Source organism: Aotus nancymaae, unplaced genomic scaffold, assembly GCF_030222135.1.
Source record: "Aotus nancymaae isolate 86718 unplaced genomic scaffold, 86718_ANA_hifiasm-v0.15.2.pri h1tg000040l, whole genome shotgun sequence".
Lineage (NCBI taxonomy): Eukaryota > Metazoa > Chordata > Mammalia > Primates > Aotidae > Aotus > Aotus nancymaae.
The window spans coordinates 37,372,991-37,396,074 of record NW_026988454.1 but is presented as its reverse complement, the minus strand read 5'-3'; the positions used below and the strand labels follow the sequence as shown (position 1 = coordinate 37,396,074).

General features: G+C 39.7%; 1 protein-coding gene across 4 annotated transcripts in view; it reads right to left on the bottom strand.

The window, feature by feature from the left end:
* The window catches only part of SAMD3 (sterile alpha motif domain containing 3), a 74,789-nt gene that overhangs the window by 21,833 nt on the left and 29,872 nt on the right, over positions 1–23,084 (bottom strand). For all 4 annotated transcript variants that reach the window (XM_012458342.3, XM_012458341.2, XM_012458340.2 and 1 more), the window contains exon 7: positions 16,097–16,264. In XM_012458342.3, the coding sequence (XP_012313765.2) occupies positions 16,097–16,264 (168 nt within the window). The remainder of the gene's footprint in view (positions 1–16,096; positions 16,265–23,084) is intronic.

Here is a 23,084-nt window from a genome sequence, read left to right as displayed (position 1 = left end):
TACAAATTGAAATGTCAGTTGTCACCTTGGTGAGGACATCACCAAAGCTTGACATAGTGTCCTTGGAGTCCCTGGTATTACCTGCAACCAAGATGTCACCAAGATGACGACTAAGAAACAACTCAAAAATATGGTAAAAGAAATACAAAATGTAAAACAGTACACAAAAGATGGCAGTAAGAGAAGAATTTAGAAAAGGAGATGACATGTAGAAAACAAACAGCAAAGCAGCAGACATAAATCCTACCTTATCAGTAATTACCTCAAGTAAATGGAAGAGTGAATTTTATTTTATTATTTTTTAATTTTTTTAATACTGTGTTTAACACAGAATAGTAGATGACAGACTTTTTAAAATGATCCAACTATAGGCTGATTACAAGAGACAAACTTTAGATTCAGAGACACAAATAGGTTGAACATAAAAAGATGGAAAAAGATATACCATGTAAGCAGTAGCCAAAGGGAAGAATGAGAGACTATTCTAATATCAAACAAAATAAATTTTAAGGCAAAAATTGTTCCCAGAGACAGAGGAGGAGATTTTATAAGGGGAAGAGGGTTACATCAGGAAGATATAACAATTATAAACTTATATACACCTAACAACAGAGCCCCCAAAAACTGACAAAACTGAAAGGAAAAATAGATAATTCAAGAACTATAGTTGGAGACTTCAATACTTCACTTTCAATAATAAAGAGAACTACTAGAAAGATGATAAAAAGGAACTAGAAAACTAGAACAACTGTTGTTTCTGGAGAAGACAACATACGTTGTAGGAACTTGGAATCAGAAGTAATGACTACATCATAAAATGAAGACGTCTTAGCAGATGAAATTAAAGGACTAAGTTACTTACTTAAAACACTTAAAGCAAAAAAGATACCAAATGTAGATTAAACTAACTGGCAAAGATAAAATAATCTATACACCGAGATAACATTAAAAGCCTCCAAATCAAGAAACCTCTGTTGCAGTTAGGAAAAACACACACACACACACACACACACACACAGATAAGCAAAAGCTCCAGCTGAGATGTAAATGGTATTTACATCCTTTGTATTCTGCTTCAAGAAAACAAAATTATTTTCACCAAATATCAAATTTAGAGTGAATTTACCCCTCAAAGACAGAGGAGTATCTTTTCAAAATAGTTGAAAAGATCATCTGTAAGTGTAAAGAGTTAGACACCTATAGTACAAGCCAGAATTTTTTCAGAAAATTTTTAAAGAATCACTGGCTATTATCAAAGTCAGCTTTTATTTCATGACCAAAAAGTTTATGGTAATAGGTTGATAGCTCTACCAGCTGAAAGAAACATTAGTAATGAAGAAAAGAAAATGCATGAATTAGTCAAGAAAGTATTAAGGAGTTAAGCAATTCAGTAAGTATGTTTACATCCTGATGCTTCAAATGGGGCATCTGACAGAGGTCAAGAGGACCACCAAGGAATTTTTTGAATGAAGAGAACGCCAAGAAAGGATGAACATTGAGCTATGATGACGTGGGGATCCAAGATCCAGTGCCCCAGGTAGACCAGATACGACCTCCCTGATCCCAGGGTCAGGACAGTAAGAGCAGGATCCCTCCACCAGTCCATCTCCATCCAGTTACAGCAGGATGTTCCTCCAGGAGCTAGAAGCCAGAGCTTGTCCTGGTGCTCCCTGTGCTGGCTGATGCTCAGAACCTTCTTTTGGTTCAACACTCCCTCCATACGTGGCACCATAGCCCAGGATGTCATTGTGAGGGGGCAGATGCTACAAGGGGGACCTGGAGGCTGGTTTAAGAGGACTCCCTCTTCTTCCCCTTATTCTGAAAATTGAGGATGAATCTACACAGAATCTTCTCTACTGAGGGACTCCCCTGACACAGCATACCCTTCACTGGGCAACAGAAAATGTCTCTACACTAAGTGGTATTAGGTAATAAACACTAAGTGGAAAATGCAACATGGAATGGCATAAGAACAGCGTGTATATGCTGTTAAATAGAGATCACCATATAGTGAACCACTTTCTCAACACCAATTACAAAGCAGCCCATTTTCTTCTTGGATTTGTGGTGCCACTTTTATTGTACATCAAGTTCCCAAATAGACTTGGGTGTATTCTGGGCATTCTCTCTTATCCCATTGGTCTATCAAAGATGAACTCCAGATGACTTAAACATTTAAACATGAAAGTTAAAATTACAAACATAATAGAAGAAAGAATAAGAGAGTAACTTCGTGACTTGGGGCATGGGAAAGACTGCTTCCTACAAATTAACAAGAAAAAGATGCAAACCCATTAGAAAACAGGCAAGGGATCTAAGGAGGTAACTTTCTAGAAGAAATGCGAAAGGCTAACAAACATATGAAGAGATGCCCAGACTCATTAATCCATGGAAATGTAAATCACAACAAGAATGAGATTACACTTTATACCTATTAGTCTTGGCAACATTTTGAAGGCTGGATAATGCCAAGGGTTGGCGGGAGTACAGGGATCTCCATTGGTGTAGGAGTGGGACTAGCAAAGTCTTCCTGAAGAGCAACTGGTCAAATTAAGTACACGCTTGCCTTGAGTCCCATCAGTTCCACTTCTGGATGTGCAACCCAAAGAAATGACACACAGCTTCGTAACCAGGTATGTATAATGGTGTTCTCTGGAGTGCAATTTGTAGTGGGAACAGGATTTGAGGCAAGAGCATTCTATAATGGTTAAAATCAATGGACTTGAAATCTCCATGAATGAATCTTTAAAAGATTGTCAGTTTAAAAAGTGAAACCCAATGAGGTTAAGAATCCCCATCTATGTTAAATCAAATATACATGAACCCCAAATGACAGAACACATTCTGGAACATTTACAAACAACAACAAAAAAATACATATGAAACGCTTTAGAATGGTTTTCTACCGTCAGAGGTAGGGAGAAAGGCAGACAGAAATGGGGACAGAAAGGAATAATAAAACCAGAGAAGATTCAGTACAGGGCAACAGTGAGAATGTGCCATGAAGTGAGGTGTTGGATTCACACAACTTTAACATCTAAGGATTATGACAAAAAAAATACTACTGTATAAAGTACAATCCTGTACATTGCCATGCAGTTCCACACAATTCCTCTAAGCTTTTACATCCAGCATTTTCATCATTTTAACAAGATACTGTCAGCAACTTACAAAATTACTCAGTTAAGTGTACTGTTTTAAGAATCTAATTATATCTCCGTTTATAAATACAAGATGAGGTAAAGTAAAAGACAATTAGGAAAAGAAAGCAGATTTATCAATTCGTGGGCTATACACTCTTTGCATCTAAAACTACAAGTCAGATGTATAAAAAGCAAAGGCACAGCTGCTGCACTGACTGCACGACTATACTTGTAGCCACATGAGGTCTTGAGGTTGGAAAGGCATTTTTAAACCTTGCAAAATACTCGGCATTTTGGAAGATTGGTCTGGGAACATAATGTGGGATTCTGACAAGCAAATCTCTCTACGTAACGTGATGATAAGTCTTTCTAGCAGTGGGACATGAGGAACTCACGTATACTGACTCATAGGTGGTGCTCTGGCATTGCAGATGCTTCAAGTTTTGCAGCCAAAAAACACAGCTTAAGCAGAGCTAAAATGGGTGTAGGAGAATAAAGTGGGCGGAGTTAGGGGCAAAAGATCTGTGCCCTCTGCTCAGGCCTGCACAAGTTCGGCAGCTGCTTGGTCTACCTGTGGGAGCCCATGTGACAGGAATAAGAAATCCAGCTCATTTCACTGAGACATCCTTCAATTCTTTGGTAAATCCCATCAGACCACCAAAGTGAAAAGAACGGAAACAAAATTAAGCAAAAGAAAATCTGTTCCCCTATTTATCCCTCCTCAAGATCTTCCTCCAGTTTAGCCAAACCCACTTTCTTGCCTTTGAGTGAATGGCCAGAATCCTGTGTCTTGCCTGCATCAACATTTGCCTTCTCTGCAACATAGGAAATAATTTTTTTCTATATTATGAAAATATTGTGCCTAGTTAAGAAATTTTAAGAAGTGACAGTTACCCAAGTGTGTCTTAATCAATACATTTTTAATGTTCAGAAATATTTTTTTTGAGACAGGGTCTGGTTCTGTCACCCAGGCTAGAGTGCAGTGGTGCGTTCTCAGCTCACTGCAGCCTTGACTTCCCCAGCTCAAGAGGTTCTCATACCTCAGGCCTCATGAGTAGCTGTGACTTACAGGCACATGCCACTACATCTGGCTAATTTTGTTTAGTTTTTGTAGAGATGGGGTCTCACTATGTTGCCCAGGCTGATTTCAATATATATGACACACGGACTCAAACAATCCTCCTGCCTCAGTCTACCCAAGTGCTAAGATTACAGGTGCGAGCCACTGCCTGGCTCAGCAATCTTAAAGACATTAAAAAGGAGCTATCAGACGGAATGAGTTCAAACCAGAGATTAAAAATAATGTAGGGCATCAGTTTGAAAAATTAAATTATATGAGATAAATTCAATGGATGGAACCCCCACACACACACTTCCTAGGGTTTGTACATTTGCTTAATCCCCATGGAGGGTACAAAATCCAGAAACACAGTGTTTCTGCCAATATTCCACTATAAATTGCTTTCCCATCCTTTAAGGTTTTTTGCTTTATGGAACATGAGAGCATAAACAGAGAGGCTACGGTCTTTAAAGAAACAGCAATTTGCACTATTTGTAAGGGAGAGAAAAGTAAATCCTTACCAGTTAGATTTGTTTGCCAGGAAAAATATCTCTGCAGATGTCAGTCATGACCACCCTATCATCTCTTTTTTAGCCTTAGGTGGGAGGAACGTCAAAATTAAATTCCATTGCCACTTAACTGCTTACCCTGATACATTCAATTCCCTGTTCCTTTTGTAGCAAAGGCCCCTGGATTGACCATAGCAGCGTTCATCCAAGGATTCAGGGATGTCTGAGGGACTAGAAAGGAAAAATCATGAACAGTGTAGTTCCATGAATAAGAGACGGAAAGTGTGATTGTACAAGCTGGTTCAAAGATGTTTGGTCACAACAAGAGGGGAGCTTCCATTTAGCCTTGTGTCCAGGGGAGTGAGCTCTGATCCCATGGACTGACCCTTGAGTTCTAACGCTGGGGACAACTGCTGAGGACAACTGATTTTTTTTTTTTTTTAAGCTGTCCTTGTTCATTCCTGGGCATAGGCTGAACTAGTACTGATTTTACCATTCATCAATTCCATTGAATTTTGGTGGGGCATACCTCATAGAAAAATAGGAAAAACTGATTTGAAAGGAACTCTACTTTTATTCTACTGAAAATCAAATGTTTGAGAAAAGCAACTTATGTATATTGTAATAATGTTATTTTACAAAGTGATTTAAAAAAATTTTACTTTAAATTCTGGAATACATGTGCAGATGTGCATATTTGTTATATAAATATACATGTGCTATGGTGGTTTGCTGCACCTATCAACCCGTCATCTAGGTTACAAGCCCTGCATGCATTGGGTATTTGTCCTAACGCTCTCCCTCCCCTTGTCCCCAACCCCCCAACAGGTCCCAGTGTGCAATGTTCCCCTTCCTGTGTCCATGTGTTCTCATTATTCAACTCCCACTTATGAGTGAGAACATGTGGTGTGTTTGGTTTCCTGTTCCTGTGTTACTTTGCTGAGAATGATGGTTTCCAGCTTCATCCATGTCTCTGCATAGGACATGAACTCATTCTTTCTTATGGTTGCACAGTATTACATGGTGTGTATGTGCCACACTTTTCTTATCCAGTCTATAATTGATGGGCATTTGGGTTGGTTCCCAGTCTTTGCTATTGTAAATAGTGCTGCAATAAACATACATGTGTATATGTCTTTATAGTAGAATGATTTATAATTTGGGGGGTAAATACCCAGTAATGGGATTGCTAGGTCAAAGGATATTTCTGGTTCTAGATCCTTGAGGAATCGCCACACTGTCTTCCACAATGATTGAATTAATTTACACTCCACTAACAGTGTAAAGCGTTCCTATTTCTCCACATCCTCTCCAGCATCTGTTGTTTCCTGACTTTTTAATAATCACCATTCTAACTGCCATGAGGTGGTATCATATTCTGGTTTTGATTTGCATTTCTCTAATGACCAGTGATAATGAGCTTCTTTTCATATATTTGTTGGCCATGTAAATGTCTTCTTTTGAGAAGTGTCAGTTCATATCCTTTACCCACTTTTTGATGGGGTTGTTTTTTTGTTGTAAATTTCTTTAAGTTCCTTATAGATTCTTGATATTAGACCTTTGTCAGATGAGTAGCTTGCAAAAATTTTCTCCCGTTCTGTAGGTTGCCTGTTCACTCTGATGATAGTTTATATTGCTGTGCAGAAGCTCTTTAGTTTGATTAGATCCCATTTGTCAATTTTGGCTTTTGTTGAAATTGCTTTTGGTGTTTTAGTCATGAATCTTGGCCCATGCCTATATCCTGAATGGTATTGTCTAAGTTTTCTTCTAGGATTTTTATGGTTTGGGGTTTTACATTTAAGTATTTAATCCATCTTGAGTTTACTTTTGTGTAAGGTGTAAGTAAGGGGTGCAGTTTCTGTTTTATGCACATGGCTAGCCAGTTTTTCCAGCACCATTTATTAAATAGGGAATCCTTTCTCCATTGCTTGTATTTGTCAGGTTTGTCAAAAGTCAGATGGTGTTATGTGTGGTGTTACTTCTGAGGACTCTGTTCTGTTCCATCGGTCTATGTATCTGTTTTGGTACCAGTACCATGCTGTTTTGGTTACTGTAGCCTTGTATATTTTAAAGTCAGGTAACATGATGCCTCCAACTTTATTGTTTTTGCTTAGGATTGTCCTGTCTTTTGGGCTGTTTTTTGGTTCCATATGAAATTTAAAGTAGTTTTTTCTAATTCTGTGAAGAAAGTCACTGGTAGCTTGATGGGAATAGCATTGAATCTATATATTACCTTGGGCAGTATGGCCATTTTCATGATATTGATTCTTCATAATCATGAACATGAAGTGTTTTTCCTTCTCTTTTATCCTCTCTTATTTCCTTGAGCAGTGGTTTCTAGTTCTCCTTGAAGAAGTCCTTCATGTCTCTTCTAAGTTGTCTTCCTAGGTATTTGATTCTCTGTGTTGCAATTGTGAATAGGAGTTCACTCAGGATTTGGCTCTCTGTTTTATTATTGGTGTATAGGAATGCTTGTGGCTTTTGCATATTGATTTTGTATCCTGAGACTTTGCTGAAGTTGCTTATCAGATTAAGGAGTTTTGGGGCTGAGATGATGGGGTTTTCTCAATATGTCATCTGCAAACAGAGACAATTTGACTTCCTTTCTTTCTGTTTGAGTATTCTTTATTTCTTTCTCTTGCCTGACTGCCCTGGCCAAAACTTCCAATACTATGTTGAATAGGAGTGGTGAGAGAGGGCAACCTTGTCTTGTACCAGTTTTCAGAGGGAATGCTTCCAGCTTTTGCCCATTCAGTATGATGTCAATTATGGTTTGTCATAAATAGCTCTTATCATTTTAAGACATGTTCCATTAATATCTAGTTTATTGAGAGTTTGTAGCATGAAGGGATGTTGAATTTTATTGATGGCCTTTTCTGCATTTATTGAGATAATCATGTGGTTTTTGTCATTGGTTCTGTTTAGGTGATGGATTACATGTACTGATTTGCATATGTTGAAGCAGCCTTGCATCCAGGGATAAAGCTGACTTGATAGTGGTGGATAAACTTTTTGATGTATTGCTGGATTTTGTTTGCAAGTATTTTTTGGAAGATTTTTGCATTGATGTTCGTCAGGGATATTGGCCTGAAATTTTCTTTTTTTTGTTGTGTCTCTGCCAGGTTTTGGTGTCAGGATTATTCTGGTCTCACAAAATGAGTTAGGGAGAAGTCCCCCTTTTTCTATTTTTTGGAATAGTTTCAGAAGGAATGGTACCAGCTCCTCTTTGTAACTCTGGTAGAATTCTGCTGTGAATCTGTCTAGTCTTGGGCTTTTTTCAGTTAGTAGGCTATTAATTACTCCCTCAATTTTAGAACTTGTTATTGGTTTATTCAGGGATTTGACTTCTTTCTGGTTTAGTCTTGGGAGGGTGTATGTGTCCAGGAATTTTTCCATCTCTTCTATATTTTCTAGTTTATTTGCATAGAGGTGTTTATAGTATTCTCTGATGATAGTTTGTATTTCTGTGGGATTAGTGGTGATCTCCCCTTTATCATTTTTATTGTGTCTATTTGACTCTTCTCTCTTTTCTTCTTTATTAGTCTAGCTAGTGGCCCATCTATATTGTTAGTCTTTTCAAAAAACCAGCTCCTGGATTCATTGACTTTTTGAAAGGTTTTTTATGTCTCTATCCCCTTCAGTTCTGCTCCGATCTTAGTTATTTCTTGTCCTCTGCTCGCTTTTGAATTTGTTTGCACTTACTTCTCTAGTTCTTTAACTTGCGATGTTAGGGTGTCAATTTTAGATCTTTCCAGCTTTCTGATGTGGGCATTTAGTGCTATAAATTTCCCTCCAGACACTGCTTTAGCTGTGTCCTAGAGATTCTGGTACTTTGTCTCTTTGTTCTCATTGGTTTCAAAGAACTTCTTTATTTCTGCCTTAATTTCATTATTTACTCAGTAGTCATTCCAGAGCAGGTTGTTCAATTTCCATGTAGTTGTGCAGTTTTGAGTGAGTTTCTTAATGCTAAGTTCTAATTTGATGGCACCGTGGTCTGAGAGACTGTTATGATTTCTGTTCTTTTGCATTTGCTGAGGGGTGCTTTACTTCCAATTATGTGGTCAATTTTAGAATAAGTACAATGTGGTGCTGAGAATGTGTATTCTGTTAATGTGGGGTGGAGAGTTCTATAGATGTGTATTAGGTCTGCTTGGTCCAGAGCTGAGTTCAAGTGCTAGATATCCTTGTGAATTTTCTGTCTCATTGATTGTCTAATATCGACAGTGGGGTGTTAAAGTCTCCCACTATTATTTTGTGAGAGTCTAAGTCTCTTTGTAGGTCTCAAAGAACTTGTTTTATGAATCTGGGTGCTCCTTTATTGGGTGCATCTATAGGATAGTTAGCTCTTCTTGTTGCATTGATCCCTTTACCATTATGTACTGCCCTTCTTTGTCTTTTTCAATCTTTGTTGGTTTAAAGTCTGTTTTATCAGAGACTAAGATTGCAACCCTTGCTTTTTTTTTTTTTTTTTTTTGCTTTCCATTTGCTTGGTAAATATCTTTCCATCCCTTTATTTTGAGCCTATGTGTGTCTTTGCACATGAGATGGGTCTCCTGAAAACAGCACACCAATTGGTCTTGACTCTTTATCCAATTTGTCAGTCTGTGTCTTTTAATTGGGACATTTAGCCTGTTTACATTTAAGGTTAATATTGTTATGTGTGAATTTGATCCTGTCATCATGATGCTAGCTGGTTATTTTGTCCATTAGTTGATGCAGTTTCTTCATAGTGTCAATGGTCTTTATATTTTCATGTGTTTTTGCAGTGGCTGGTACCTGTTTTTCCTTTCCATATTTAGTGCTTCTTTCAGGAACTCTTGTAAGGCAGGCCTGGTGGTGACAAAATCTCTCAACATTTGCTTGTCTGTAAAGGATTTCATTTCTCCTCCACTTATGAAGCTTAGTTTGGCTGGATAAGAAATTTTGGTTTGAAAATTCTTTTCTTTAAGAATGTTGAATATTGCCCCCAATTCTATTCTGGCTTGTAGAGTTTTTGCAGAGAGATCTGCTGTTACTCTGATGGGCTTCCCTTTGTGGGTAACCTGACATTTCTCTCTGGCTGCCCTTAACATTTTTTTGTTTGTTTCAACCTTCAAGAATCTGATGATTATGTGTCTTGCAGTTGTTCTTCTCAAGAAGTATCTTAGTGGTGTGTCCTGTATTTCCTGAATTTGCATGCTGGCCTGTCTTGTTAGGTTGGGGAAGTTCTCCTGGATAATATCCTGAAGTATGTTTCCAACTTGGTTCCATTCTTTCTGTCACTTTCAGGTACACCAATCATATGTTTGGTCTTTTAACATAGTCCCATATTTCTTGGAGACTTTGTTCATTCATTTTCATTCTTTTTTCTCTAATCTTTTCTTCATGCCTTATTTCAGTAAGTTGATCTTCAATGTCTGATATCCTTTCTCCCACTTGATCAATTCTGCTATTGTTACTTGACATATGCTTGACAAAGTTCTTGTGCTGTGTTTTTCAGCTCCATGAGGTCATTTATGTTCCTCTCTAAACTGGTTATTCTACTTAGCAGTTTCTGTAACCTTTTATCAAGGTTCTTAGCTTCCTCGCATTGGGTTAGAAATGCTTCTTTAGCTCAGAAGAGTTTGTGATTACCCACCTTCTGAAGCCTACTTTGTCAATTTATCAATTTCGTTCTGCGTCCAGTTTTGTGCCCTTGCTGGAGAGGAGTTGCAATCATTTGGAGGAGAAGAGGCATTCTGGTTTTTGGAATTCTCAGCAGTTTTGCACTGATTTTTCCTCATCTTCATGGATTTATCTACCTTTGATCTTTGAGGCTGATGACCTTTGGCTGGGGTTTTTGTTGGGAAGGTACTTTATGTTGACATTGATGCTGTTGTTTTCTGTTTGTTAGTTTTTCTTCTAACAGTTAGGTCCCTCTTCTGCAAGTCTGCTACAGTTTGCTGGAGGTCCACTCCAGACCCTGTTTGCCTGCGTATCACCAGTGGAGACTGCAGAACAGCAAAGATTGCTGTCTGCTCTTTCCTCTGAAAGCTTCGTCCCAGAGGGGCCCCTGCCAGATGCCAGCCACAGCTCTCCTGCATGAGGTGTCTGTCGACCCCTCTTAGGAGGTTTCTCCCAGTCAGGAGGCATGGGGGTCAGGGACCCTCTTCAAAAGGCAGTTGTCCCTTAGCAGAGCTCGAGTGCTGTGCTGGGAGAATCTCTCTTGTCAGGATCAGCTGCTCTCTTCAGAGCTGACAGACAGGAAGGATTAAATCCACTGAAGCTGTGCCCACAGCTGCCCCTTCCCCCAGGTGCTCTGCCCATGGAGATGGGGGTTTTGTCTGTAAGCCCCTGACTAGGGCTGTTACCTTTCCTTCAGCGATGCCCTGGTCAGTGAGGAGGAAATCTAGAGAAGCAGTCTGGCCACAACCCACTTTGCCTTGCCCAGAGCAGACCTCCCAGACTCCTTAGCACTCTCAGGGGAAAACTGCCTACTAAAGCCTCATTAATGGCAGATGCCACTCCCCCAACCAAGCTCGATCATCCCAGGTTGACTTCAGACTGCTGTACTGGCAGTGAGAATTTCAAGCCAATGGTTCTTAGCTGGCTGGGCTACGTGGGAGTGGGACCCACTGAATGAGACCACTTGGCTCCCTAGCTTCAGCCCCCTTTCCAGAGGAGAGAATGGTTCTGTCTCGCTGGGGTTTCAAGCACCACTAAGCTATGAAAAAATAATCCTGCAGTTAGCTCAGTGTCTGCCCAAACAGTTGCCCAGTTTTGTGCTTGAAACCCAGGACCCTGGTGGTATAGGCACATGAGAGAATCTCCTGATCTGCAGATTGCAAAAACCATGGGAAAAGCACAGTAACCTGGCCATATAGCACAGTCATGGCTTCTCTTGATTCAGGGAGGGAGTCCCCGGCTCCCTGCTTCTGCCCTACCCTGCTTCTGCTCTCCATCCGTGGGTTGGGCCCACTGCCTAACCAGTCCCAATGACATGAACTGGGTACCTCAGTTGGAAATGCAGAACTTACCCACCTTCTGTGTTGCTCTCACTGGGAGCTTCAGACCAGAGCTGTTCCTATTCGGCCATCTTGGCCCCTCCCACAAAGTGATTTTTAAGAACATAAAAGATTTCAAAATAAATATGATTCTATCTTATCATAATTTTAGTTTGTAATTGAAATTTTGCAAAGTTTCTAAAAAATTACACCACTAAAATTTAGGGCACCTTTCACTTGCTTCGTCTTTTTGCCAAAGAACAGTTATAGAATTGTGTTATCTTAACTGACCTATCATTTTGAAAGCCTCATTGAAAATAAGAATAAGATATTTAAGGTACATACGTTCATCCAAGTTTTGCATTATGCATGATGCTGGGATGAGTGGTTTACAAAATAATCCTATCCTATGGATCTTATAACAAGCACTAATAAAACTGAGGTTACTCAATACTTTGCCCTTTTACTATTAGATAAATAAACCATATGAAAAAGAAAATAGAATATTTACACCAAGTACATTCACTAATATAAACATGTTTGTGGTGAAGTGTTAGGATTTACGTATTCACATCAGATTAAGAGAAACAGAGTTGGGAGGACAAGAGATTTCACTTTCATACTTGGTAGTTCAGACGTCCTGCTTAAAGAATTCAATCTACTTTGCTAGCAGGGAAAATTTTTGTTTCTGAGGATATTTCAGTGCTCTGAGGTAGAAAAAGAGTATACACAGGATCTCAGACAATTGGAACTCACATGACCTCCCAGCTGGTGAGGGAAGAATCTCCAGGCTCTCCCAGGGCCCTCAGCCTGGAGTTCCTGACAGCCACTTCTGGGTTGGGGTGGAAAGGCTTCAGGACCAGCAGAGAAGGAAATGCCAGGATGGAGTTTTGTATCCATGCATGTGGGTTATTTCTTCCCTGAAACCTGGAGACCGGAGGCTATCTAACCTAAACAGTGTGGGCATTAAAAAACTTCCTGTAGCAATAAGAGCATCAAGAATATAAGGTGCATTTTAGGATGAGAGCAAAAAAATTTATTCGAAGTCTCTGAACTTGTTTTTCCAAGTTTTTGAAGGTTGTGAAACACAACTGAACACAAGATGTTCAGTAATTGCTTTTGGAATTCCTTTCTTGGAAATACCATGCTCAGTGTTAGCCATGCAAAACAGACTTTCTTGGTTCTTGACTATACTTCAATTTTTTTTTTTTATTGCATTTTAGGGTTTGGGGTACATGCAAGACTGTTGCATAGGTACACACATGGCAATGTGGTTTGCTGCCTTCCTCCCCATCACCTATATTTGTCATTTCTCCCCATGTTATCCCTCCCCAACTCCCCAGCCCCCACTGTCCCTCCTCTATTTCCCCCCAACAGACCCCAGTGTGTGATGCTCCCCTCCCTGTGTCCACGTGTTCTCATTGTTCAACACCCACCTATGAGTGAGAACATGCGGTGTTTGATTTTCTGTTCTTGTGTCAGTTTGCTGAGAATACTGGTTTCCAGGTTCATCCATGCCCCTACAAAGGACACGAACTCATCGTTTTTTATGGCTGCATAGTATTCCATGGTGTATATGTGCCAAATTTTCCCTGTCCAGTCTATTGTCAAAGGGCATTTGGATTGGTTCCAGGTCTTTGCTATTGTAAACAGTGCCGCAATGAACATTCGTGTGTATATGTCCTTATAATAGAACATTTTATAATCCTTTGGATATATACCCAATAATGGCATTGCTGGGTCACATGGAATTTCTATTTCTAGGTCCTTTAGGAATCACCATACTGTCTTCCACAATGATTGAACTAATTTATACTCCCACCAACAGTGCAAAAGTGTTCCTATTTCTCCACATCCTCTCCAGCATCTGTTGTCTCCAGATTTTTTAATGATCGCCATTCTAACTGGCATGAGATGGTATCTCAATGTAGTTTTGATTTGAATTTCTCTAACGGCCAGTGATGATGAGCATTTTTTCATATGTTTCTTGGCCTCATATACGTCTTCTTTTGTAAAGTGTCTGTTCATATCCTTTGCCCATTTTTGAATGGGCTTGTTTGTTTTTTTCTTGTAAATCTGTTTTAGTTCTTTGTAGATTCTGAATATTAGCCCTTTGTCAGATGGGTAGGTCACAAAATTTTTTTCCCATTCTGTTGGTTGCTGATTCACTCTAATGACTGTTTCTTTTGCTGTGAAGAAGCTGTGGAGTTTGATTAGGTCCCATTTGTCTATTTTGGCTTTTGTCGCCAATGCTTTTGGTGTTTTAGTCATAAAGTCCTTGTCTATGCCTATGCCCTGAATGGTTTTGCCTAGATTTTCTTCTAGGGTTTTTATGGTGTTAGGTCTTATATTTAAGTCTTTAATCCATCTGGAGTTAATTTTAGTGTAAAGTGTCAGGAAGGGGTCCAGTTTCTGCTTTCTGCACATGGCTAGCCAGTTTTCCCAACACCATTTATTAAAGAGGGAATCCTTTCCCCATTGCTTGTTTTTGTCAGGTTTGTCAAAGATCAGATGGTTATAGATGTGTGGTGTTGCCTCCGAGGCCTCTGTTCTGTTCCATTGGTCTATATCTCTGTTTTGGTACCAGTACCATGATGTTTTGATTACTGTAGCCTTGTAGTATAGTTTGAAGTCAGGTAGTGTGATGCCTCCAGCTTTGTTCTTTTTGCTTAGAATTGACTGGGTTATGCGGGCTCTCTTTTGGTTCCATATGAAGTTTAGGGTGGTTTTTTCCAGTTCTGTGAAGAAGGTCATTGGTAGCCTGATGGGGTTAGTGTTGAATCTGTGAATTACTTTGGGCAGTATGGCCATTTTCACGATATTGGTTCTTCCTAACCATCCATATGGAATATTTCTCCATCTGTTTGTGTCCTCTCTTATTTCGTGGAGCAGTGGTTCGTAGTTCTCCTTGAAGAGGTCCTTTACATCCTTTGTTAGTTATATTCCTAGGTATTTTATTCTCTTTGTGAATGGCAGTTCACAAAGGCAATTGTGAATAGCAGTTTGTTCTTGATTTGGCTCTCTTTAAGCTTGTTATTGGTGTACAGGAATGCTTGTGATTTTTGCACATTGATTTTGTATCCTGAGACTTTGCTGAAGTTGCTTATCAGTTTCAGGAGATTTGGGGCTGAGACAATGGGTTCTTCTAAATATACAATCGTGTCCTATGCAAATAGAGACAATTTGACTTCCTCCTTTCCTAATTGAATACCCTTTATTTCTTTTTCTTGCCTGATTTCTCTGGGTAGAATTTCCAATATTATATTGAATAGGAGTGGTGAGAGAAGGCATCCTTGTCTAGTGCCAGATTTCAAAGGGAATGCTTCCAGTTTTTGCCCATTCCGTACGATATTGGCTGTGGGTTTGTTGTAAATAGCTTTTATTATTTTGAGATACATTCCATCAATACCTAGTTTATTGAGGGTTTTTAGCATGAAATTGAAAGAGCTAGAGGAGCAAGATCGAAAAAACTCAAAAGCTAGCAGAAGACAAGAGATAACTAAGATCAGAGCAGAACTGAAGGAGATAGAGACACAAAAACCCTTCAAAAAATCAGTAAATCCAGGAGCTGGTTTTTTGAAAAGATCAACAAAATAGACAGACCATTAGCCATATTAATAAAAAAGAAGAGAGAAAATAATCAAATAGATGCAATAAAAAACAATAAAGGGGATATCACCACAGATTTCACAGAAATACAAACCATCATCAGAGATTATTACAAACAACTCTATGCACATAAACTAGTAAACCTGGAAGAAATGGATAAATTCCTGGACACTTGCATCCTCCCAAGCCTAAACCAGGAAGAAGTCGAAACCCTGAATAGACCAATAACAAGGGCTGAAGTTGAGGCAGCAATTAATAGCCTATCACCCAAAAAAAGCCCAGGTCCAGATGGGTTCACAGCTGAATTCTACCAGACATACAAAGAGGAGCTGGTACCATTCCTTCTGAAACTATTTCAAACAATCCAAAAAGCAGGAATCCTTCCCAGATCATTTTATGAGACCAACATCACCCTGATACCAAAACCCGGCAGAGACTCAGCAAGAAAAGAAAACTTCAGGCCAATATCCATGATGAACATAGATGCAGAAATCTTCAATAAAATACTGGCAAACCAATTGCAACAGCACATCAAAAAGCTTATCCACCATGATCAAGTAGCCTTCATCCCGGGGATGCAAGGCTGGTTCAACATACACAAGTCTATAAACGTAATTCACCACATAAACAGAACCAAAGACAAAAACCATATGATCATCTCAATAGATGCAGAGAAGGCCTTTGACAAAATATATTCAAATTTTAAACAGGTATCTCGTTTTGTTTTAATTATTTTAAATACTATTATTTATTAGCCCTTAATCAATATATCAATCAATCAAGTCATCAGAAAATTTAAGAATTCAATCTTACTTTGATCTGGACAAGTTTAATTTCATCAAATCTTATATCAGCAATAGATTTCCTTGTCTGGCCTTTTCGGTGTCCAAATTTACACTTATTTCTAATCACTTGTTCATCATCTTCTATGGGTCTTCGAACATATTTAAAGCGATCTTTGAGGGCTCGTTTCCATAAAAACTGTGTAAAAATAACAAAATAGGCCAGTTAGTTTCCAAGGAAATTGAGATAATCCTATAAAAACAATAAAATATTTATTCACGTATCATCTTTGGGCTTAAAATTTTTTTCACATCATAGTCATAGAAATAATATATCTATTCTTTTTTTATCCTTAGAGCAGTCTTGTGACACTGCTATAGAAATTATAAACTCTAAGTCATAGGTAAGAAGACAAAGTCACAGAAATAGAAATCTTTTCCCAATGCCATATGGTTATTGAATAAATATATTAGTTCTTGAACCTAGACTTTCCAATTCCTAAAAGTGATACTTTCCACTATATTCTACTGTCTCTACAACCAATTCCATTTTTCTAGTGGGTTCTAGAAAAGACCTGATACTGGCATATGGATTGATGCATTTTATTTAAAAATAATTTTCTGTCATCTTTTGAAATTCGTTTTGGTGAGTTCTATTGGCATTCACTCCCTAAGTCTATGGTGCCTCTACTGTTTCAAACACGTAGACCAAGTCCCAGTTCTGGGAGGGAGGAGGGTATAGGTGGACCTCACTTTCAGTCTAGCAGAGGGATGAATAATTTCAATATAGAGTGAAAAGTATTATAATAGGGGAAGAGACATCATTCATTTACATTGTGTTAGGAGATCATAAAAGCCTTCCTGTAGGAAGTGAATGTAAACTGAAGCCTAGGTCTTAGGGTCGGGTAACTACATGAAAGGATGGAGATAGCATTGGGGAATGCCAGTTGGGTAGATGTGCAGAAGTTCCAGGAGGATGAAGCTGCATGTGCAATGGAATACAGGGAGAGCTGGTGCCCTCTAGAGAATTACCAAGAGTTGTGCATGGCTAGAGCACAGAGCTCAAGATGAGGGAATGACAGAGGATGGGGTTAAAAAGTAAGGTGGGAAAGAGGAGCCGGCTCAATCACCAAGAACTATGGTCACCCCATTAAGGAGCCTCAATGTAATCCTGAACCAGATCTTAAATCAGTCTGTGGAAAGGCGTATTAGAATCTCATCGGAACTTTTGCCCTTGGTCTTTCCTCTAAAGCAATGGTTCTAAAACCTGAGCTGAATCAATTCCTGGAGGACCTGTTAGAGCACAGTTTGCTGAGCCCCACTCTCAGAGTCTCTGATTTTGAGATCAGGGGTAGGCTGAGAGTATGCATTTCTTGCAAGTTCCCATGCAATGCTGCTACTTGCTACTGCTCCAGACTCCACAGATCCTGGTTCAGGAGATTGGAATGGAGCCCAGACGTCTGTATTTTTTAAAGCTCTGGAGAGAATTTGTCAGAACAGCCAGGTGAGGAAGTCTTCCTAGGCCACGTTGAGGTGGGAGAGTGAATGGTCAGATCTGAGCTCTGGAAGGATCTATCTGGCATGTGGAGATTTTGTGAGACCAGAGACACGGACAACACCTAAGAAGCAGCCCTGGATTTCTCCTCAGTATGCCAACGTCTCTTCCACTGCCGGGCCTTCGGTTTGGGCCTGGAAAGCTTTACCCCTCACTTTCCCCACCAAGCTGGTATCTAGTTAACTCTTGCTTTGCCTTCAGGTCTCAGCTTAGCCTGTGCTTCACGGAAGCCTCCTCTGGCCTCTGTAACAGCTTGGTGTTGGGTCCCCTTTCTTCATTGGCACTTATCAAAGTGGTAATCTTACCCCAATCAATGTGAAACTTTGCTTCTAGTTCTTTTTCTTTTCTTTTCCTTTCTCTCCTCCCTCCCTTCATCCCTCTCTCCCTTTCTCCTTTTTTCCTTCCTTCCATTTTCCTTCCTTCCTTCCTTTCTTTCCTTCTTTCCTTCCTTTCCTTCTTGCCTCTATGCTATAAGCACATAAAGAAAGGCTCATGCCTGCTTTGCCCACTAAGCCCAGCACAGTGCTTCATGCATGCTGGAAACAATAAATGTTTGATGCCTTGTGTCAATCCTCTATGAAGCAGGAGATGCAGGTGTCAACATGACAGACCGGAAGCAAGACTCGAGTCCTGGCAGTGCTTAGTTGGTAACTAACTCACTGTGTGAGTGGTAGCCCCACCCTTCTTGAAGCCAATACCTTAGAGCTGCTTCTGCTGCTCATCTACCCTGCAGTGCCGTGTGCTTGAATAGATCCCCACAGTGAGTTGAGGGAAGGAAGAAAAAAAAAAACGCTTGCAGGCATATGAACCTGTGTTTCCCTCAGCCCTGGCCATAGGAGAGAGTGGTAAGTCGCCGAGTGGCTTTGGGCATGTTTTCTAAGCTCTATTTCCTCAAGGGCCAATGGGAATGCCACCAAAATAACATCAGCCAAATGCTTGGCACTTAGATTTTGCCATTCTTGGTTACATGGTTTATAAGTTCCAATAATAGTAATCCCTGAAAGTACCATGGCCTAAGTTGGGAAGACCCCACGTCCAAGTACTCGCCTGAATACATATTAGCCAAGTAACTCCTCTTAGTTTTAGTTTCTTCAACTATAAAATGGAACAATAAGATCTCTCCTATCAACTGCACTGGCTTTTTGGGAGACTCAAGTGAGTAGCTACACATTGAAGATATTTGCCAACTAAAGCGTTGCTTGTAAAGTCCTTCAGCAGCCCTAGTGAGAAAGGTGTGGTTGAGGGTTGGAGGATGGCATCAGCACTGATTAAGCTTCTGGGTATGCATGAGTCAGAGATGCCTTATCACCCCCCACAGGCTTGTGAGGGTGGACTTTGCCATTGCTGTTTAACAACAGAACTGAAACAAAGAATGGCTTGTATTTTTTTAGGCATGAAATATGAACGAGTGCAAGTACACCTTGTTTTCTACATGTTTCCTGCAGCTCTGAAGGGTTTCTAAACGTGCTGAACCTGGTGGGAGGTATTATAGCGATCAATGGCTAGGACATTTTTAAATTGCCAATTTCTTCTTTCTACCCTCTCCTATCTTTCCTTATTAACTGTTTGATAGGAGCAGAAAAAGGACAAATCAAATACAATCTTCTGCATGAGTGTTCAATCAGTGAGTATTTACTGAGAATCTGCTATACACCTGGCAGCGTGAGTTACTTACACAGATACCTTAGGTAGGCAGACTCAGTAGGAAATATTTGTGTTATAGAATAATCATCCTTCTCCTTCATATGTTTCCAGCTAGAAAGAGTGTAGAAAGATCTACATGAATACAGCTCTTCACCAACCACTCAAATAAAAAATGGCCCCAAAATTGCAGACCTCCTTTTGTGACGTATGAAGTCCACAGCATCACCAGCAGATCTTTGCACATTCAAATGCAGAATGTGGACCGTCTTATGTGGCAACTGGACTAGACTTGTCCAAAAAGCAAATATCCAAAAAAATTAAAAAGGGTATGGAGAGACTATCTAGACAAAAAGAAATTAAAGAGACATAATAACCAATGCAATGCATATCTCAGATATTATAGCAAAAAACTATAAAACAGTTTTGAAAACCTGAAGAAATGTGAATATGGATTGTATATGATATTAGGCAATTATTGCTAATTTTCTTGGGTATAAAAATGGTATTGTGGTTATATAAGAGATTATCCTTATTTTTATTTTATTTTATTTTATTTTTGAGACAGTGTTTTTGCTCTGTCACCCAGGCTGGAGTGCTGGAGTGCAATTGTAAGTCACTGCTGCCTCGACCCCCTGGGCTCTAGTGATCCTCCCACCTCCGCCTCCCAAGTAGTGGGACTACAGGCTCCTGCCACTTTACCTGGCTAATTTTTCTATTTTTCTTTTGTAGAGATGGATTTTACCATGTTGTCCAGGTTGGTCTTGAACTCCTAAGCTCAAATGATGCATCTACTTTGGCCTCCCAAAGTACTGAGATTACAGGCATGAACCACCACTCCCAGCTGTTCTTATAAGATATATGTTATGGTATTTAGGGATGACACCTGCAGCTTTCTTTTAAATGCTCAGCCGAAAAAACAAATAAATATGACAGAAAAAAATAAATGGGGCAAAATGTTAATCCCTAATCTAGGTCAGTATTCTCAGCGTGCAGACTGATGTTGCTCCTCCCCCTCCCTCATTTGGTTTTGTTGTTGTTGCTTTGTTTTAAGAGAAAATTTGCTTTATTCTGTAGTGTGCTTGCTATACTGATGTTTGGGGACATGTGTGGTTGTTACAACTGAGTGGACAGAGTGCTACTCACACCTAGTGGGTGCCAGGGATGCTACTTCAATGCACTGGACAGCCCCCAGCACAAAGAATTATCCAGCCCCAAAGGTAAACAGTGCAGAGGTTGAGAAACCCCATGTTGCTAAGACTATATGAGTATCAATGTAGCATTTTTTCAACGTTTGTTCAGATTTGAAATTTTTCTTTTCTTTCTTTTTTTTTTTTTTTTTTGAGACAGAGTTCTGCTCTTGTTGCCCAGGTTGGAGTGCAGAGTGCAATGGTATGATCTCAGTTCACTGCAACCTCCGCCTCCCGATTCAGGAGATTCTCCTGCCTTAGCCTCCTGAGTAGCTAGGATTACAGGTGCCCGCCACCAGGCCTGACTCATTTTTGTATTTTTACAATACAAAAATGCATTTCACCTTGTTGGCCAGGCTGGTCACAAACTCCTGACCTCAGGTGATCCACCTACCTTGGCCTCCCAAAGTGCTGGGATTACAGGTGTGAGCCACCATGCCCAGCCCAAAATTCTTCAAAATTAAGAGTTAAAAATAAAATTAACCCTAAAAATAACCACGTTTGTGCACTCTCTCTCTTTCTCCACCCCCTGCCTCTGATTAAACGTTCTCTCAAATTTTGTACATTTTCCACTGTAACATTAGTAACACAACCTCATACACACCTGGAGGGAGAATTTGGGTAAACACACATCCAGGCACCAGGGTTTCGCATTCTACTCTATGAGTGTAAATCTGAGCCCTAATCTGCTAAGCAATTTTGCACACATCTCTGTATCAGTTAACGGTCTTTGGTGAATGTCACTGGGAACAGATGTGGATGAAATGCACACAAGAGCAAATAAAGAATTATTTGCTACTTTGCATGTGTCTCACTTTGATAAGCATGAAACTAAAGGTCAAAAGGTAATTGGATCAATATGGATTTGCTTAAGTAGATGCAAAGATTCTCTAGAAGAACTCTAATAACATTGGTTACTTCTGGAGAGGAAAATTACGTGACTGGAGGAGCAAGGATGGGTAGGAACCTTTTTGTTTATATCCTGTTGTAGTTTTTGAATTTTGAGCTATGTAAATATGTAATTTATTCAAATAGTAAATGTTTTTAAATTTACATTTAAAAACACACAAGCTCTATACACAGTAACAATGATATCTATTAACTTGGTAGATGTATCTTGAGTGTAGAAGACATTCTGAGAATCAGTTTTGTCAGCATACTGACATGATTGTCAATGTCGGGACCCGGTTTGTTCAGCATTGTTGTTGTTGTTGCTTTGTTTTTGTTTTGTTTTGTTTTTGGAGGAAATTTGATTTCTTCTGTAGTGCGCTTTATATGCAGTGGCACATTTTGGAAAGGCTGTCATCCTAGAAGCAAGAATGCCTGAATGCTAATCTTGGCTTCGATAATTACTATTTTCCAGACATGGTATACCACATCTTTCCTTAGTCTGAGTGGTAAAAAGAACCCTTAATGGCCTCTCTCACTGAGAAAATTCTATGATTCTCTCCGTATATAATGAAACTTTCTTGAAAATATAAAAAAAGAAAGAAGAAAGAAAGGAAGGAAGGAAGGGCAGGAGGTATAATACAAAGAGGGAAGGAAGGAAGGGAGGGAGGGAGAGAGGGAGGGAGGGAGCAGGAGAAGGGAGGGAGGAAAGGAGGGAGGAAGGGAGGAAAGGAGGGAGGAAACAGAGCCTTTAAATGTCTTTATATTCATAGATACTCGCATTTATCTTTTGTTGTTCTTGGAACTAATTGCTGAAGTTCCATGTCCTTAAGAAAGCACAGAAAAAAATATCTTTGCACAGACATCTGAGACAGTGAAGTACAAAAAGACATCTATCTTATTGAGATATGATTACCAATATGTATGCACATGGCATATGGAGACGAAGGGAATAATAGACGGTCTATCTTTATATAACCATAGCTGTAGTTCCCTGTAATTGTTCCTTAACTCATATAGTTACAGTGTCATAAACACTCAATTTTTTATTACCATCTTAACTATTTTTAAGTACAGTTAAATAGTGTTAATTATATTCACATTGTTGTGCAATGAAGACACTGGTCTTTGAAACCCAGGAGATAGGCAGGTTCATCAAACAGCAAACTTTGTGTCAAAACGTTAAAGGCAGTGGATCTCATCCCTGGTTGTACATTAGAATAATTCTAGCAAATTAAAAAAAAATTAATGACAAGGTCCCATCTTCAAATTAATTCAATCAGAATCTCTAGGAATCCTAATGTGCAACCAGAGCTTAGAACTGCTGCCCTAGAGAATTGCTTGAACCCGGGAGGCGGAAATTACAGTGAGCTGAGATCACGCCACTGCACTCCAGCCTCAGTGATCAGTGAGACTCTGGCTTAAAAAAGAACTGCTGCCCCAGAGCATCCTTTATCAGGACAACAGAGATGTGACAGGGCCAGGTAAGGCTGGAGACCCAGACCTCAAAGCCAGACAATAGCTCCACTGGGTCTGAGAAGGCAAGAAACACCCAATGATAGCTCTGAAGCAGGCGCAGCCACATCCATCTCTTTTTATGTGTCGCATCTCTTAAAGACCCTTCCTAGCCCTTAAAACCCTTAAGACTCTTAAAGCGAACAGCTCGGTTAATCTTAGCAAACTTATATGCTTGTGCAACCATAATCACTATCCATTTTGGCCACCTTCAGCCCTGGGCAACTCCT